Source organism: Oncorhynchus tshawytscha, linkage group LG03 (genome assembly GCF_018296145.1).
Source record: "Oncorhynchus tshawytscha isolate Ot180627B linkage group LG03, Otsh_v2.0, whole genome shotgun sequence".
Classification (NCBI taxonomy): domain Eukaryota; kingdom Metazoa; phylum Chordata; class Actinopteri; order Salmoniformes; family Salmonidae; genus Oncorhynchus; species Oncorhynchus tshawytscha.
In genome coordinates this window covers 40,168,083-40,184,821 of record NC_056431.1, presented here as the reverse complement: position 1 = coordinate 40,184,821, position 16,739 = coordinate 40,168,083, and the positions used below count along the sequence as shown (strand labels likewise).

Sequence of the window (16,739 nt, the reverse complement as noted above, 5' to 3'; positions counted from 1 at the left end):
TAGCTATGTAGACGCTAATAATTGTATAAACTCTACATAGTTGTGTTCTGTGGGTGTCACTGAGTAGGCTGATACCTAATTTCACAGTTGCACAATCAATGCTTGATGGTGAGCTGAGTACCAGCACTTCAAATGTTCTACTGCTACCTAATTACCATACTCAGTTCAAGGGCACTTAAATCTTTTGTCTTGCCCATTCACTCTCTGAATGGCACACAATCCATGGCTCAATTGTCTCAAGGCTTAAAAATCCTCCTTTAACCCCTCTCCGCTCCTTCATCTACATTGATTTGAAGTGGATTTGACAAGTGACATCAACAAAGGATCATAGCTGTTATCTGGATTCACCTGGTCAGTCTATCTATGTCATGGAAAGAGCAGGTGTTTTGTAAACTCAGTGTATTTCAGTCCAAGTCAAGCACTGTGCATAATCCATAGGATAGGCTGTACAGTGCATATAAGTATGCCCCCAACGCAATTCTGAATTAAAATATATCCACATATCAAAATCTAATAAAAGTTTATTGGTCACGTACACAGTTTAGCAGGTATTATAGCGGTGCAGCGAAATGCGTATGTCACTAGCTTCTAACAATGCAAGTGAATGTCAAACAAACATTTTAAGAAAAATGTTAGAAAAAAAGAACAGGGATACAATATTTAAATACAGTTTGAAACATTTTTGGGGGTCAAATGAACTAATAAATATATTTTGTTGAATGTATGTAACACCATTCAAAACGTGTTCAGCACTATCTAGTCAAATTGTGGGATGTTTTCAATATTTGTATCCGTTTGAGGTGGTTTTAATTTGGGACCTCTATTTTGAAGGCAAACCGCCGATTCCACCATTGTTTCTCACGCTAATGTTGTTCACGACACACGTGTTAGCCTACGTTTCTCCTCCTCCTCCCCCTCCTCCTCCAGGGTGTTGTGGGAGAGACTATTGCCGCGTTCAAAACAACGGGGAGCTCGGAACTGAGAAATCTCTGACTTCCAAATTCAGTGCGTTCAAGACAACTGGGAAATCGAAAAATAAAACGAGCTCCGACTGGGAAAATCTTTTGAACGGTCATCAAACTCTGAATTCAAGTCCGGAACTGGCGCCTCTTACTAGAGCTCCGAACTGAAAATCACTGACGTCATGATTTGACCCCGTTTTTCCCAGTTGCCTTGAAAGCACCATTAGGATACACCTGGCGCTTAAACCAAGTAGCGAAAACTAAAACGGACCCTTACATTAACCAAACCCTTAAACATAACTCTAACCTATACATTCTGAAATATCGGGTTGGGCATCAGGCGTGTCCTAAAAGGTGTTTTCATGTGTTGTCCATGTCATTGCGAACCATATAGCCAAGTCTGAATGTAGTTTCTAGTCAGTAATATTAATTGAATATTGATAACACATACAGTTTACACCCGACAAATCAAGAGCCTACAAACAAGTAAAGAACGTGACAACTAAATCCAAAGGTCTATAGTCTAGACATCCGCGTTCCCACAATTTTCAAATGCTTCGGGTCTGGTTTTCGAGACTAGTGGTGTTGGGTGATTATGGGCCCAGTCACTTTTCGGTCACTATCGCCTAATTGTTATTTCCACTTCTGCAGTAAGTATCTGAAACGATGTGGGTGCAATACATATTGTGATGTTTACAAGACTACCAGTTAATAGAACACAGTGGAACTTTGGCCATAATGTGTACGTTGTTTTCCTTTAAAATATACATTTGCCATGAGAGTAGGAATTGGGCCTGTGTCGCACTTTGTTTCCAAACAGCGATGCCTAGTGACGCCTACTAAGTATGACATGTGAACTAATATCGAACTATGAAACATTGTTGACACATTGTTACAGTGTAACTTCAGCGGAAATGTTGCTATTTGGTCGTGCCTATTGGAATGTATCTAGTAATCCTGCGTTATTCGAATAGGTATTAAAATCATTTATCCAGCAAATGGTCTCAAAATAATGTCTTAATAAAGGTGAATAAATAATGGTTTTAATGACAGGCCTTAAAATGTAAACAATTGTTCATTTGGAACAAAACAAAAATAACCACAATTGTTTTCTTACAAATGTATGCATCAGCCGGGGGGCATGTTGGGTAAGGATCTCATTACAACTCCGTGAAATGTAGGCGACACAGGAACAGTGTCCCAGACTTGACCAAGCTAAATGATCAAACCATTTAACCGTTAGGTGTTTAACATCGCAGATCGATATCTCATCAGAATCCACTTGGTGAGTATACATGCGTCTTTATGTTTTTGCTAAGTTTTAGTCGAAACTACGTTATGACATTTAATTCAGACTTTGTTATAACAATCTGGATGGCTATTTTGTACTCACAATTTGTACGATTATTATGGTGTTATACGCCTCTATACAGTTCATGCTAGAAGGCTTGTCATGCCAGACAGTGTGGTCTGCGGGGTATTTGTGGTAAATGTGATGTCATCATTAACATCAAACATGTCATCTGAATCATGCAGGAGTCCCTATCTGAAGTTACTGAGACTGTATATGTTAAACCTTAAATACCCTGCTAGTCATAGTGTATTTCCAAAACGCAATACCCCCCCCCCAAATAAATGTACATTTGCGTTTTTTTCTTCAGAAATGATTGCTTATGGGTACCTTCATGTGTATGTAAAATATTACTGTTCTCAGATTTTTCAATCATAGATTTTAGATGTGTATGAGCCTAGTGTTTCTTTGCACAATAGAGGCCTATCCATAGTTTAGCTGGAATGAAATGTTCTTATCCTGTACATTTGACTGTGATGTGTGGTTGTCTTACCTAGCTATCTTAAGATGAATGCACTTACTGTAAGTCGCTCTGGGAGAGCATCTGCTAAATGAATAAAATGTAAATGTTTTACATACAGATATTACTGTATACAATATTGAAAACATTTGTATTTTATTGTTAATATATATTGATGTCACAAATGTATCATCTGTACAGTTCTTTATACATTGTTTTTTGTTATTTGTTACATTGGACTGTGCAAAATCTAGCAGGAGGCTACTACTTATTTCTCTGAGTGAGACGGACATATAGCATTTAGCAAAAAAACATGATTATTGGTCTCTGAGAAATGAACCCATCAGGTGATAGATTCTTAACAAATACAGCACATAGGCTATATGTCATTGAACATCATGTCATGATTAGATAGTGAGAAAACACACATCTCTTTCGTAATTTATTTAAACAACAAGGTCAAATCTTTCTGAGTTGGATCACCGTTCAAAACGATGTTTCCCAGTCTGAGCTCTTCCCCACCCCAGTTGTCTTGAACGCACTGAATTCGGAGGTAGTTCGCAGTTGTTTTGAACGCACTGAATTCGGAGATAGTTCGCAGTTGTTTTGAACGCACTGAATTCGGAGATAGTTCGCAGGTTGTTTTGAACGCCGCATAATGTTTCCCTCTTACTCCCTCTGTCTTATAAGGTGCCCATATCGCATGTCCATAATGTCAAAGTCGGATTTCCCTCCAGCCTATGAAGATGCACTACATGGCCCCAGGCCCCGGCATGGGAACTACCCACAGCCCCCACCAGGGTATGGACCATACCCTGCTCAGTCCTCAGCTCAATACCCAGGACAAGCAGGGTACCCTCTGGGCTACCCTCCTTCTGGGATGCCTTATTCCATTCCTCTAGGAATGCCCACCTCCAACCCAGGTTCTGAAGCTATTTTACTGTACAGTATAATATATTACATATTAAAAAATATATACTGTTAATATCCGAAGTTTGTCAAAATAGTTTTACTTGGTCATTATTGACTTTGTGTCTTTCTTTAATGCAGTGGAAGACAATGAATTTCCATATTCTACAGCATGGGAAAGCATTTCTATTCGACATGCGTTCATCCGAAAAGTATGGGATCTTATACCTTTTACACATCGACTTCCTAATCACTCAGTCCACTTCTACTGGCTGTGATCATGACAGAATTCACCCTTTTTTGTGTTGGGACAGGTGTACTTAATATTGGCTGCTCAGCTCATCGTCACTGTATCAATTGTGGCTGTGTTTACATTTGTGTAAGTGTCAATAGTGTGACATTGTATTATCTCTGTCTTACCATGCAATATCAATGTGAGCTCTTTTCTGTTTGTGCAATGCTAGCGTTTTTAGCATTTTATCTATATTACAGTGAGGAAGTACGTGCGTTTGTCATTAGGAACCCAGCCGTGTATTGGACATCATTGTAAGTACTTCATATTCCATTAAGGTTCCTTCCTACATGTATTACTCATTCATTATTTCTGAGTGAGATATTAATAATAAAACACGAGCAATATTTTTGACCTATCATACTAATGGCATCTTTGTCTTCCAGCGCTGTTTATTTAGTCACTTATTGCATTCTTGTCTGCTGCGAAGGGCCAAGGTAAGATTATCCATGCCCTCTTTATACTCTGAAAACAACAGTACACTGTTAAACAACAGATAATGACATTTATCTTTTTATCTTAATCATCTTTGTTTAGGAGACGCTTTCCTTGGAACTTTGTGCTGCTGGCCATTTTTGTAAGTAACGCTTGCAAAAAATAATCTCTAATATCATGTCTTAACCCATAATGGAACTAAACTCAGCAAAAAAAAAGAAACGCCCCTTTTTCAGGACCCCCGTCTTTCACAGATAATTCTTAGAAATCCAAAGAACTTCACAGATCTTCATTGTAAAGGGTTTAAACACTGTTTCCCATGCTTGTTCAATGAACCATAAACAACTAATGAACTTGCACCTGTGGAACGGTCGTTAAGACACTAACAGCTTACAGACGGTAGGCAATTAAGGTCACAGTTATGAAAACCTAGGATACTAAAGAGACCTTTCTACTGACTCTGAAAAACACCAAAAGAAAGATGCCCAGGGTCAATGCTCATTTGCGTGAACATGCCTTAGGCATGAGGACTGCAGATGTGGCCAGGGCAATAAATTGCAATGTCCGTACTGTGAGACGCCTAAGACTTCGCTACAGGGAAACAGGACGGACAGCTGATCGTCCTCGCAGTGGCAGACCACAGCAACACCTACACAGGATCGGAACATCCGAACATCACACCTGCAGGACAGGTACAGCATGGCAACAAAAACTGCCCGAGTTACACCGGGAACGCACAATCCCTCCATCTGTGCTCAGACTGTCCGCAAAAGTTTGAGAGAGGCTGGACTGAGGGCTTGTAGGCCCGTTGTAAGGCAGGTCCTCACCAGACATCACCGGCAACAACGTCGCCTATGGGCACAAACCCACCGTTGCTGGACCAGACAGGACTGACAAAAAGTGCACTTCACTGACGAGTCATGGTTTTGTCTCACCAGGGTTGATGGTTGGATTCGTGTTTATCATCGAAGGAATGAACGTTACACCGAGAACTGTTCTCTGGAGCGGGATCGATTTGGAGGTGGAGGGTCCGTCATGGTCTGGGGCAGTGTGTCACAGCATCATCGGACTGAGCTTGTTGTCATTGCAGGCAATCTCAACGCTGTGTGTTACAAGGAAGACATCCTCCTGGTACCCTTCCTGCAGGCTCATCCTGACATGGCCCTCCAGCATGACAATGCCACCACCCACAGAACGAGCAGTATGGCTGATTTCCTGCAAGACAGGAATGTCAGCGTTCTGCCATGGCCAGCGAAGAGCCCAGATCTCAATCCCATTGAGCACTTCTGGGACCTGTTGGATCGGAGGGTGAGAGCTAGGGCCATTCCCCCCAGAAATGTCCGGGAACTTGCAGGTGCCTTGGTGGAAGAGTGGGGTAACATCTCACAGCAAGAACTGGCAAATCTGGTGCAGTCCATGAGGAGGAGATGCACTGCAGTACTTAATGCAGCTGGTGGCCACACCAGATACTGACTGTTACTTTTGATTTTGACCCCCCTTTGTTCAGGGACGCATTATTCCATTTCTGTTTGTCACATGTCTTGGAACTTGTTCCGTTTCTCTCAGCTGTTGAATCTTTTGTTCATACAGATATTTGCACATGTTCAGTTTGCTGAAAATAAATGCAGTTGACAGTGAAAGGACGTTTCTTTTTTTGCTGACTTTACATCTACAATATAGATATGTTATGATTGTATTGTTTTATATGTCATATTCTAGACACTGGCCATGTCCTACATGACAGGAACAATATCAAGGTTTGCTATAGAATTTTCATATATATTTTTTATTTTCTTTTACATAATACTACTACAAATACTAATGTAAGGTGAAGTAGTAATGTTTGTTTTGTGACTCAATCTACTTTGCATTTCTTGCAGTTACTATGACACAAAAGCAGTGTTACTGACCATTGGAATAACAGCAATAGTGTGCATAATTGTCACCATCTTCTGCTTTCAAACTAAGGTACGTGGATAAAAAACTGCCTCTTTAGAACCTACAGCCTGTAGCTTGTGAGAGTGTCTTTGTTGTCAGTATCAAATGACTCTTTTGTCTAGGATTACAATGGGCGACTGTCTTTTAAATATTCATGACATTTTGGGTAAGATCTTGTGCAATTCCTCCTTATGTAATCGATTGTCTAAATAAATAGCATACATTGATTCCCTGGGTTTATTGCGCACATTCCATGGTTGTTCATCTTTGTAGACCTTTCATATGAAGTTATTGGGGCGGCAGGTAGCCTAGAGGTTAGAGCGAAAGGTTACTGGCCCCAAGCTGACAAGGTAAAAATCCCCAAGCTGACAAGGTAAAAATCTGTCAGTTAACCCACGGTTCCCTGGTAGGCCATCATTGTAAATTAGAATTTGTTCTTAACTGACTTGCCTAGTTAAATAAAGATTAAATACATTTTTTTTTAAATGCCCATTCATGTGACATCCTATGAAACATTCCAACTATTGAGTCATTTGTGTACCTTAATGATTGTCGTTTGACCAATGTTGAGAAGAACATGTACAGTTGAAGTCAGAAGTTTACAAACACTTAAGTGTTTCAACCACTCCACAAATTTCTTGTTAACAAACTAGTTTTGGCAAGTCGGTTAGGACATCTTCTTTGTGCATGACACAAGTAATTTTTCCAACGATTGTTTACAGACAGATTAATTAACTTATAATTCACTGTATCACAATTCCAGTGGGTCAGAAGTTTACAAACACGAAGTTGACTGTGCCTTTACGCAGCTTGGATTCCAGAAAATTATGTCATGGCTTTAGAAGCTTCTGATGGGCTAATTGACATAATTTGAGTCAATTGGAGGTGTACATGTGGATGTATTTCAAGGCCTACCTTCCAACTCTGTGCTTCTTTGCTTGACATCATGGGAAATTCAAAAGAAATCAGCCAAGACCTCAGAAAAAAAAATTGTAGACCTCCACAAGTCTGTTTCATCCTTGGGAGCAATTTGCAAATGCCTGAAGGTACCACGTTTATCTGTATATACAATAGTATGCAAGTATAAACACCATGGGACAATGCAGCCATCATACTGCTCAGGAAGGAGACGCGTTCTGTCTCCTAGAGATGAACGTACTTTGGTGCAAAAAGTGCAAATCAATCCCAGAACAACAGCAAGAGACCTTGTGAAAATGCTGGAGGAAACAGGTGCAAAAGTGTCGATATCCACAGTAAAATGAGTCCTACATAGACATAATTTGAAAGGCTGCTCAGCAAGGAAGAAGCCACTGCTCCAAAACCGCCATTAAAAAAGCCAGACTATGGTTTGCAACTGCACATGGAAACAAAGATCGTACTTTTTGGAGAAATGTCCTCTGGTCTGATGAAACAAAAATAGAACTGTTTTCCATAATGACCATTGTTATGTTTGGAGGAAAAAGGGGGAGGCTTGCAAGCCAAAGAACACCAACCTCAACCGTGAAGCACGGGGGTAGCAGCATCATGTCGAGGGGGTGCTTTGCTGCAAGAGGGACTGGTGCACTTCACAAAATAGATGGCATCATGAGGAAAATCATGTGGATATATTGAAGCAACATCTCAAGACATCAGGAAGTTAAAGCTTGCTTGCAAATGGGTCTTCCAAATGGACAATGACCCAAGCATACTTCCAAAGTTGTGGCAAAATGGCTTAAGGACAACAAAGTCAAGGTATTGGAGTGGCCATCACAAAACCCTGACCTCAATCCTATAGAAAACGTGGGGGCAGAAATGAAAAAGTGTGTGTGAGCAAGGAGGCCTACAAACCTGATTCAGTTACACCAGCTCTGTCAGGAGGAATGGACCAAAATTCACCCAACTTATTGTGAGAAGCTTGTGGAAGGCTACCCGAAACGTTTGACCCAAGTTAAACAATTTAAAGGCAATGCTACCAAATACTAATTGAGTGCATGTCAATTTCTGACCCACTGGGAATGTGATGAAAGAAATAAAAGCTGAAATAAATCACTCTACTATTATTCTGACATTTCACACTTAAAATGAAGTGGTGGATTGAATGTCAGGAATTGTGAAACTGAGTTTAAATGTATTTGGCTAAGGTGTATGTAAACGTCCGACTTCAATTGTATGTCTATGCTTATGACAGGTGGATTTTACATCTTGTGGGGGACTTTTCAGTATTCTTGCCATCGTAGTCTTGGTTACTGGGATCATTACAGCCATCGTACTATCCTTTAAATATGTAAGTGCCTCAGTTTGGTCAAAAGTTGAACTGCTTTAATGCACTTTGTCTCTATTTGCACAAATCTGAGAAATGAAGGCCTATACATACAAAATGTCCTGTGTTTTCTTCCACTCACAGATTCCATGGCTTCATATGCTCTATGCTGCAATTGGAGCTGTCATTTACACCCTGGTGAGTTTTTTTTCTTTTTCTTGAAAAGCCTCAGTATATCAAAGGGAATAGAATGGTGACTTTATTCATTTCTCTTGAACCAACCTGTATGAATGAAATTAACCATTTTTATTTTGTAGTTTTTAGCATACAACACCCAGCTTCTCATCGGAAACCGCAAGCTTTCCATCAGCCCAGAGGAGTATGTTTTTGGAGCACTTTCACTTTATGTTGACATTGTCCAGATCTTCATTTTCCTCCTGCAACTAGTTGGGGCTTCCACAGATTAAAGGCAGGAGGATGACATACGACCTAGTGTGGATGGATCCTACTTATATTGAATTTTTTCACCTCAAACTGTTGCTGCTCATACAGGACTGTAAATTATAGTTTTTTTCTTCTTGTAATTCCATTAACATAACCCTATGAGAGTGCTGCAAACTTTCAATTAAGATCGTTGTATATTTACTTATTTCCAGAATGGATGTTGGTTATGTGATGATTTGGTAAGTTATGAATGCAATATGCATACATGATTGTCTAAATCGCATTTGATTTGACCTACATATTTGTTTAAATTACCTTTCTTGTCCTCATGTTGCCTTTTTCCTTAAACCGTAAAAATTTAAACATAATTAATTCATTGTCAAAATGGCTTAAACTGTCTCTGTATGCATCCATTGGTGGTGTTACAGTTCAGCAAAGGCCAGAGGGGGTGTGGTATATGGCCAATATACCATGGCTAAGGGCTGTTCTTAGCGTGATGCAACGCAGAGTGCCTGGACAGAGCCCTTAGCCGTGGTATGTTGGCCATATATCATAAACCACCAAGGTGCCTTATTTCTATTATAAACTTGTTACCGATGTAATTAGAGCAGTAAAAATGTGTTTTGTCACACCCATAGCATACATGTCTGTCAGCCAATCAGCACTCGAACCACCCAGTTTATTATAACATCGCTTCCATTTTCCACAATTGTATATGTGATAACTGTAGAAAAGTGTACTTTTCTTGGTATACATTTCTGATTATCAGAACCAATAATTAAAGACAATATCTCAGAAGGTTCTGTTGGTCATGCAGTTTTTCTGTGAGAAAGCAATTATTGCATGGGGACTTTTTCAACCCAACTGAATCTGGATGGCATAGAGATGGGAAGTAATGAAAAAGGCATGTTCTCTTATACAGATTATTAGTGTGTGAACTTTTCCAATTAGGAGTTAATTTCATACACTATTCCTTTCAGGTGCCAGTTCACTATGGTTCTTTTCCTTACAAAAAGCACTTCATGTCCACCAATTTCAAGATGTAACAAACATGACAGCATTCCTCCTGAAAGGTAATCAAAAGACTTCTACGTGAATGTTTCTCAAGTGACGGGGCTTATAGTGATGAACAAGGCAAGCTCCTTAGCACATAGCGAAGAACGTGTAGAATATGATAGGGGTTGTTCCCCCCCATTGTTTTCAATGACTTGGTTAGTGGCTCCTCGAGCGATCGAGATATCATATATCCGAGGGGCTCCAGTAACCCAATACAGATTGTATGCACCCCGAAACTAAGGATTGTCTTTTTGAAATAAGAGAGCAAAGATGGAAAGCGAAACCAGCTTTTAGAAGTACTTTTATTTATTTTTTTCCTCCAATTACTTTAAAAACAGCTGCAATAATTAAAAACGATGTCACCAGACTATTTATTAGTCATACCTCTGTAGTCTGACAAAGACTGGTATCAAAGTTGATAAAGTATTAGACATAAAACACAGGTTTATTATCCCCATTGGTGAGCCTAGGGAAGCCTGGAAACTGTTTGTACGTTTGCCTACTCAATTAACATGGCAAGGCGGCAGAAACAGACAGGTACTCGAGCTAAGCCTAAGTTATTACATCTCTAAATCATATTCCACTTCGATAATGTCTTCAAATTATTTATCCCTTATATTATGGTTCTATTTCTGAATACTGGTAACCGTAGTAGCCTGGCTTGGTTATCTATTATTCTCTTGTTAATCACAGTGGCACTTCAGTGTTGTGCCACTCATGTCTCCTCTGTCTGGTGTGTTGGAGATTAAATTGTAGTTTCCCCATGTCCTGAATCTGTGTCCAATGGCGATCGATGGCCGCTCAGGGGGTCAGGCGTTTGGGATCACGGGGGAACATGGAGGTCTGGCGGACATTATGAAGACCCAGGTAGAGCATGCAGACTCTCTCAAGTCCTGAGGGAAACAACTCACATATCAGCATTACAGTGCACTTACAATGAATAGATTTAGAGTACCTTGACCATATCTTTCATGCTGAGTATACTTACAATGGGTATATTTTGAGTACCTTGGCAACATCTTTCATGCAGAGTATATTTAGAATAGATATACAATGGATTTCTTATGGAGAGGGTATGGGCCAAGGTTTAGAGTCAGTATTTTATTTCTTACCAATGCCACCACCTCCATGTGGGGGAGCTCCGTATCGGAAGGAGTCAATATAGGACTTGATCTTCTCCAGGTCTGCAGCAACACAAATCATTGTAATATTTGATACTAGCATCACCACTTTACATATTAGCACCAGTGTATTCGTAACATAGTAATAATATGCAGATTCTCTAGCAATCGCTTAAGAGAAGAAAAGAAGCTTAAGTTACTGATTGACCAATATGGCTGCCCTGAATAACAAGGCAGAGTTGTTTCATTACCAATGTTGTGGTGCATGGCCCTCTCAGTGAGCAGCTGGGCATCGTGAATCCTCTGGGCTCCAGAGAGGATCTCCTCTCCTCTCATGAACATGTCGTAGGAGTTGGAGTATTTCTGGGAGGAAACATCAGTCAAGTCAGTTACACCTCTGGTATAACACTGCCAATGTCCTGTCACAATGGTGTCATGATCAACCTGTTGAAGTGTGGTGTGTGTATGTCTGTGTTTAGTGACTTGCATACTTTGTCGTTGGGGTCAGGCATGGTGTAGAAGGGCCTCACTGCCAGGGGGTACTTGTCCAGCACGTAGAAGTCAGTGTCATACTAACAGAAAGGCGATAGAGGTGCGTTAGTCTGCTTTGGAAGCCTAAAATGCTCAGCAGGTACCATCTAGAGTAACATCAAATCTGTTGACATCCCAAAGAAACTGAATGTAACATACTTTTTCTTTCACCAGACGACCAAGCAACTTCTCATTGGGAGTGCTATGAAAAACGTTTTGAAAAAATGGTTATTTGCAGTAGAAAAACAGTCTTTATTTGCACTTTACATTTTAGTCATGAAGCAGGAGCAATTACGGTTAAGTGCCTTGTTTAAGGGCAGGCACATTGTCAGATTTTTCACCTGGTCGGCTCTGGGATTCGAACCAGCAACCATTCGGTTACTGGCCCAATGCTCTTAGCCGCTGTGCTACTTGCCGACCCATTTTAATGTCTTATGTTGGACCTGCTACTGACCTGAGGTCCTCCTCGTCTCCCATCTCCACCCCGGCTTCCCGGAGCATGGCCACGCCTTCCGAGTACTCCAGCCTAAGAGTGGGCTCCAGGAACTTGAATGGCTCGCTGGGGTACTGCTTCCCCACCGTCTGGATCTCTGTCTGGAACCTGGCCAACACACACACACCACATACAAAAAAGGTAATTCAGCAACTCTTGGAGGACAGTAGAAGTTGATAAGTGCCTTGATTGTTAAAAGGAAATCCTTCCCTTAAAACACACAGGCACACACAACTGTGTCACTCAAATACTAATCTTGGTTAACCAAGAACTAAAGTCTTGCATAATTGGTCGGATACTGGATTAAGTTCTGGGTCCATACGTGTTAAAGAGACGAGATCGAATGAGGATCGGAACTGGAACGAAGCACTCCACCCTCTCTCTTTGTAAATTACTGGCAAGTCTATGAGCCAAATGTCCCCTCCCCTTCCGAAATTCAAAAGATGCTAACACCTGCGAAATCGAGATTTGCCTAAAGCGCCGGAATGAAAGCTGCTCGTTATCTCACGCATCCCGTTGTATCATGACAGATCTACGGCACCATTTATGTTTAAGTAGTATGTCCACGAGAGATTACCCAAATACCATCTGCTCCCTCATCACAGATGCAATGCCCTTTCATACCAGGAGATGGCGGTGGAGGCACACATTTACTCAATATGGGGCTCATCCACTTGCTCAGTTACAGCCCTGAAATAGGCCCTCGAAAGTTCAAACCAGAATAACTAACTTTATTCACAAACATGGGTTCAAAGTGAATCCCAGCTTACTTGTCTCGGAGTCCTTTAAAGATCTGAACCATGGTGTCGGTGATGGACTCGATCACTTCGTGGTAGTGGTAGTTGAACGCCAACTCAATATCCAGGCCCACAAACTCTGTCAGATGACGGTGGGTGTTGGAGTCTTCTGCTCTGAACACTGGAACGGAGAACATCTTCAGTTAGTATCAGCGCCTCAGAGATAAACTAGAGGCACCCTATTCCCTTTATAGTGCACTACATTTGACCAGAGAATAGGGCACCATTTGGGACACAGAATAGACATGTGAGACTGCGGGGGGGTCGATACTCCTCTGGTTACATGTGGATCCGGCCAGGTGCTAGCCGTGTTGACCTACCTCACAAAGAGACATTGTGCGACCAAGCACAAGTCAGTCAGATACATTATGTCTATGTGTAAGCCACTGTTTGTTTGTTGACTACATAACTAGTGACTGATGTATTCAACCCAATAGTCCAAATTAATTCCCATTATTGGATACAGGGGAGATAGGTGAACGGCTTAGAGATGTGGTATTATATATAGATTAATATTATTATTTATTTAATTATTTTGTAACTTTATCCAGACAGTTGGAAACACAGGGGGAGACAGACACATAAGAGGGAACACATAAGTAAGGGTGGACACAGGGATTGAACCCCGGTCTCCGGTGGTGAGTAGCGTACACGTGCCTGACTAGTAGCATTCCCGCTAGACCATTGGTTCTTCACAAGGTGCTGCCTTACCTGGTCCCACACAGAACACCTTGTCAAAGTCAGCACAGATACACATCTGCTTGTAGAGCTGGGGAGACTGGGCCAGGTAGGCGCTGGTTTTGAAGTAGGACACAGTGAAGACGTTCGCCCCGCCCTCACTGGCAGCTAGAGAGGAGAAAGATACCTTCTAGTCAACTGTCCCAGGAGAGAAGCAACACATGGCACAAAAATCATCTGTCTGTAGTGAACAGCCTTTTTTCAAGTCGTCTATGTGATGACACCATTTCCTAACAGCGCCATTAGCTTATTTACGCACGTGTTAGACGTTCCTGTCATATAGTAGATTGTCTGATGTGTTTTCCTTAACAGAAGGGTGGTCACATAGAACATTTTGTACAGGGTACGTGTGATGGGTGTTGGCAGAGGTGAATGCGGTTTTTAGATAAGCGCACACTGTTGATCCGCAGCTGCTCTCACCGAAAAGGCGGCAATTTTAAATGCGTCAATGCCAGGCTGTGTTGAATGCCATTGGCTCCTACCGAAGATGAGGAAGTGAAAGCAACACTTGTTTCACCACAGCTCAGTTAAAAAAACAAAAAAATAGCACATTTGGGGTTGTGGTAGCAAGTACTGTAGTAAACAACACTGTTGTGTTACACATTTCTATGGCTGCAAAACGTGACACATGGTCACACATTGTCTACGTGCTCACGCTTGTGAAGTGCAATTGAGTCAGCTCATCAAAGAGCACAAATGACCAGCTAGTCAAGAGTTGAGCCTGCACTGCTTTATGAGCTCAGTGCTGGTACCTGATATGATTTTGGGGGTCTGGATCTCCACAAAGCCCTTGTTGGTCAGGGTGTCTCTAAAGAGCTGGCACACTCCGGATTGCAGGCGGAAGATGGCCTGGCTGGTCGTTGTCTACCAGAGGAGAAACACACACACACACACACACACAAAAACAAAAGTACAGTCAATTAAAATCAATTTGTATTTCCTGAGAGGGAACTTCTTGTGGGGTGACGGATTGCTACACAAGACACATAACATAAAACATGTACAGTATAAAGGACTGGAAGCATTCTATGCAATCGCAGGAGATATAAATACACAGTACCAGTCAAATGTTGTTTGGACACACCTACTCACTCAAGGGTTTTTCTTATTTTTTTTTACATTGTAGAATAAAAGTGAAGACATCAAAACTATGAAATAACACATATGGAATGTAACCAAAAGGGTGTTAAACAAATCAAAATATATTTGAGATTCTTCAAAGTAGCCACCATTTGCATTGATGACAGCTTTGCACACTCTTGGCATTCTCTCAACCAGCTTCACCTGGAATGCTTTTTCAAGTAAAGCCCACATATGCTGAGCACTTGACTGCTTTTCCTTCACTCTGTGGTCTAACTCATCCCAAACCATCTCAATTGGGTTGAGGTTGGGTGATTGTGGAGGCCAAGTTATCTGATGCAGCACTCCATTCCTCTCCTTCTTGGTCAAATAGCCCTTACACAGCCTGGAGTTGTGTTTTTTGGGTCATTGCCCTGTTTTAAAACAAATGATAGTGGGACTAAGCGCAAACCAGATGGAATGGCGTATCGCTGCAGAATGCTGTGGTAGCCATGCTGGTTAAGTGGGCCTTGAATTCTAAATAAATCACAGACCGTGTCACCAGCAAAGCACACCCACACAATCACACCTCTTCCTCCATGCTTCACGTTTGGAACCACACATGGAGAGATCATCCGTTCACCTACTCTGCGTCTCACAAAGATACAGCGGTTGGAACCAAAAATCTCAAATTTGGTCTCATCAGACTAAAGGAAAGATTTTCACTGGTCTAATGTCCATTGCTCGTGTCTCTTGGCCCAAACAAGTCTCTTCTTATTATTGTTGTCCTTTAGTAGTGTTTCCATCCAGCAATTCGACCATGAAGGCCTGATTCACGCAGTCTCCTCTGAACAGTTGATGTTGAGATGTGTCTGTTACTTGAACTCTGAAGCATTTATTTGGGCTGCAATTTCTGAGGCTGGTGACTAATGACCTTATCCTCTGCAGCAGAGGTAACTCTGGGTCTTCCTTTCCTGTGGCGGTCCTCATGAGAGACAGTTTCATCATAGTGCTTGATGGTTTTTGCGACTGCACTTTTTTTCCAGATTGACTGACATGTCTTAAAGTAATGATGACCTGTCGTTTCTCTTTGCTTATTTGAGCTGTTCTTGCCATAATATGGCCTTGGTCTTTTACCAAATAGGGCTATCTTCTGTATACCACCCCTACCTTGTCACAAACCCAAATGGTTGGTTCAAATGCATGGTTGGTTCAAATTGAAAGAAATTTCAAAAATTAACTTAAGGCACACCTGTTAATTGAAATGCATTCCAGGTGACTACCTCATGAAGCTGGTTGAGAAAATGCCAAGAGTGTGGAAACAAAGGGTGGCTACTTTAAAGAATCAAAAATATATTTTATTTGTTTAACACTTTTTTGGTTACCACATTATTTCATACGTGTTATTTCATAGTTATGTCTACACTATTATTCTACAATGTAGAAAACAGTAAAAATAAAGAAAACCCCTGGAATGAGTAGGTGTGTTCAAACCTGTATATACAGTTGAAGTCGGATGATTACATACAGCTTAGCCAAATACATTTAAACTCAGTTTTCACAATTCCTGACATTTAATCCTAGTAAAAACTCCCCGTCTTAGGTCAGTTAGGATCACCACTTTATTTTAAGAATGTGAAATGTCAGATCAATAGCAGAGAATGATTGATTTCAGCTTTTATTTCTTTAATCACATTCCCAGTGGGTCAGAAGTTTACATACACTTAGAATTTGGTGGCATTGCCTTTAAATTGTTTAACTTGGGTCAAACATTTCAGGTAGCCTTCCACAAGCATCCCACAATAAGTTGGGTGAATTTGGCCCATCCCTCCTGACAGAGCTGGTGTAACTGAGTCAGGTTTGTAGGCCTCCTTGCTAGTTCACACATTTTCTAAAGGATTGAGGTCAGGGCTT

The 16,739-nt window shown here is 41.2% G+C and overlaps 2 protein-coding genes across 3 annotated transcripts in view; one reads left to right on the top strand and one right to left on the bottom strand.

The window, feature by feature from the left end:
* The first annotated feature begins 949 nt into the window (after window positions 1–949).
* LOC112235445 (protein lifeguard 3) lies at window positions 950–9,823 on the top strand. Of its 2 annotated transcripts, none has more exons than XM_024403905.2 (12): window positions 950–1,612; window positions 3,464–3,696; window positions 3,824–3,894; window positions 3,997–4,061; window positions 4,175–4,228; window positions 4,361–4,411; window positions 4,512–4,551; window positions 6,129–6,166; window positions 6,290–6,377; window positions 8,515–8,610; window positions 8,731–8,784; window positions 8,904–9,823. In XM_024403905.2, exons 2-12 carry the CDS (start codon window positions 3,477–3,479, stop codon window positions 9,051–9,053), a joined length of 927 nt encoding a protein of 308 aa, XP_024259673.1. In that variant the 5' UTR covers window positions 950–1,612; window positions 3,464–3,476; the 3' UTR covers window positions 9,054–9,823. The 2 variants fall into 2 exon arrangements, with proteins under 2 accessions (XP_024259673.1, XP_024259661.1); XM_024403893.2 differs by lacking the exon at window positions 950–1,612 and adding an exon at window positions 1,632–2,247.
* A 547-nt stretch (window positions 9,824–10,370) lies between these two features.
* LOC112235435 (aspartate--tRNA ligase, cytoplasmic-like) overlaps window positions 10,371–16,739 on the bottom strand; it is a 33,507-nt gene continuing 27,138 nt past the window's right edge. Inside the window, exons 10-18 of the mRNA XM_024403882.2 lie at window positions 14,519–14,630; window positions 13,740–13,874; window positions 13,002–13,149; window positions 12,193–12,339; window positions 11,898–11,940; window positions 11,699–11,779; window positions 11,459–11,570; window positions 11,199–11,270; window positions 10,371–10,979 (exon numbers count right to left, since the gene is read on the bottom strand). Of these exons, the coding sequence (XP_024259650.2) occupies window positions 10,888–10,979; window positions 11,199–11,270; window positions 11,459–11,570; window positions 11,699–11,779; window positions 11,898–11,940; window positions 12,193–12,339; window positions 13,002–13,149; window positions 13,740–13,874; window positions 14,519–14,630 (942 nt within the window). The 3' untranslated portion in view covers window positions 10,371–10,887. The remainder of the gene's footprint in view (window positions 10,980–11,198; window positions 11,271–11,458; window positions 11,571–11,698; window positions 11,780–11,897; window positions 11,941–12,192; window positions 12,340–13,001; window positions 13,150–13,739; window positions 13,875–14,518; window positions 14,631–16,739) is intronic.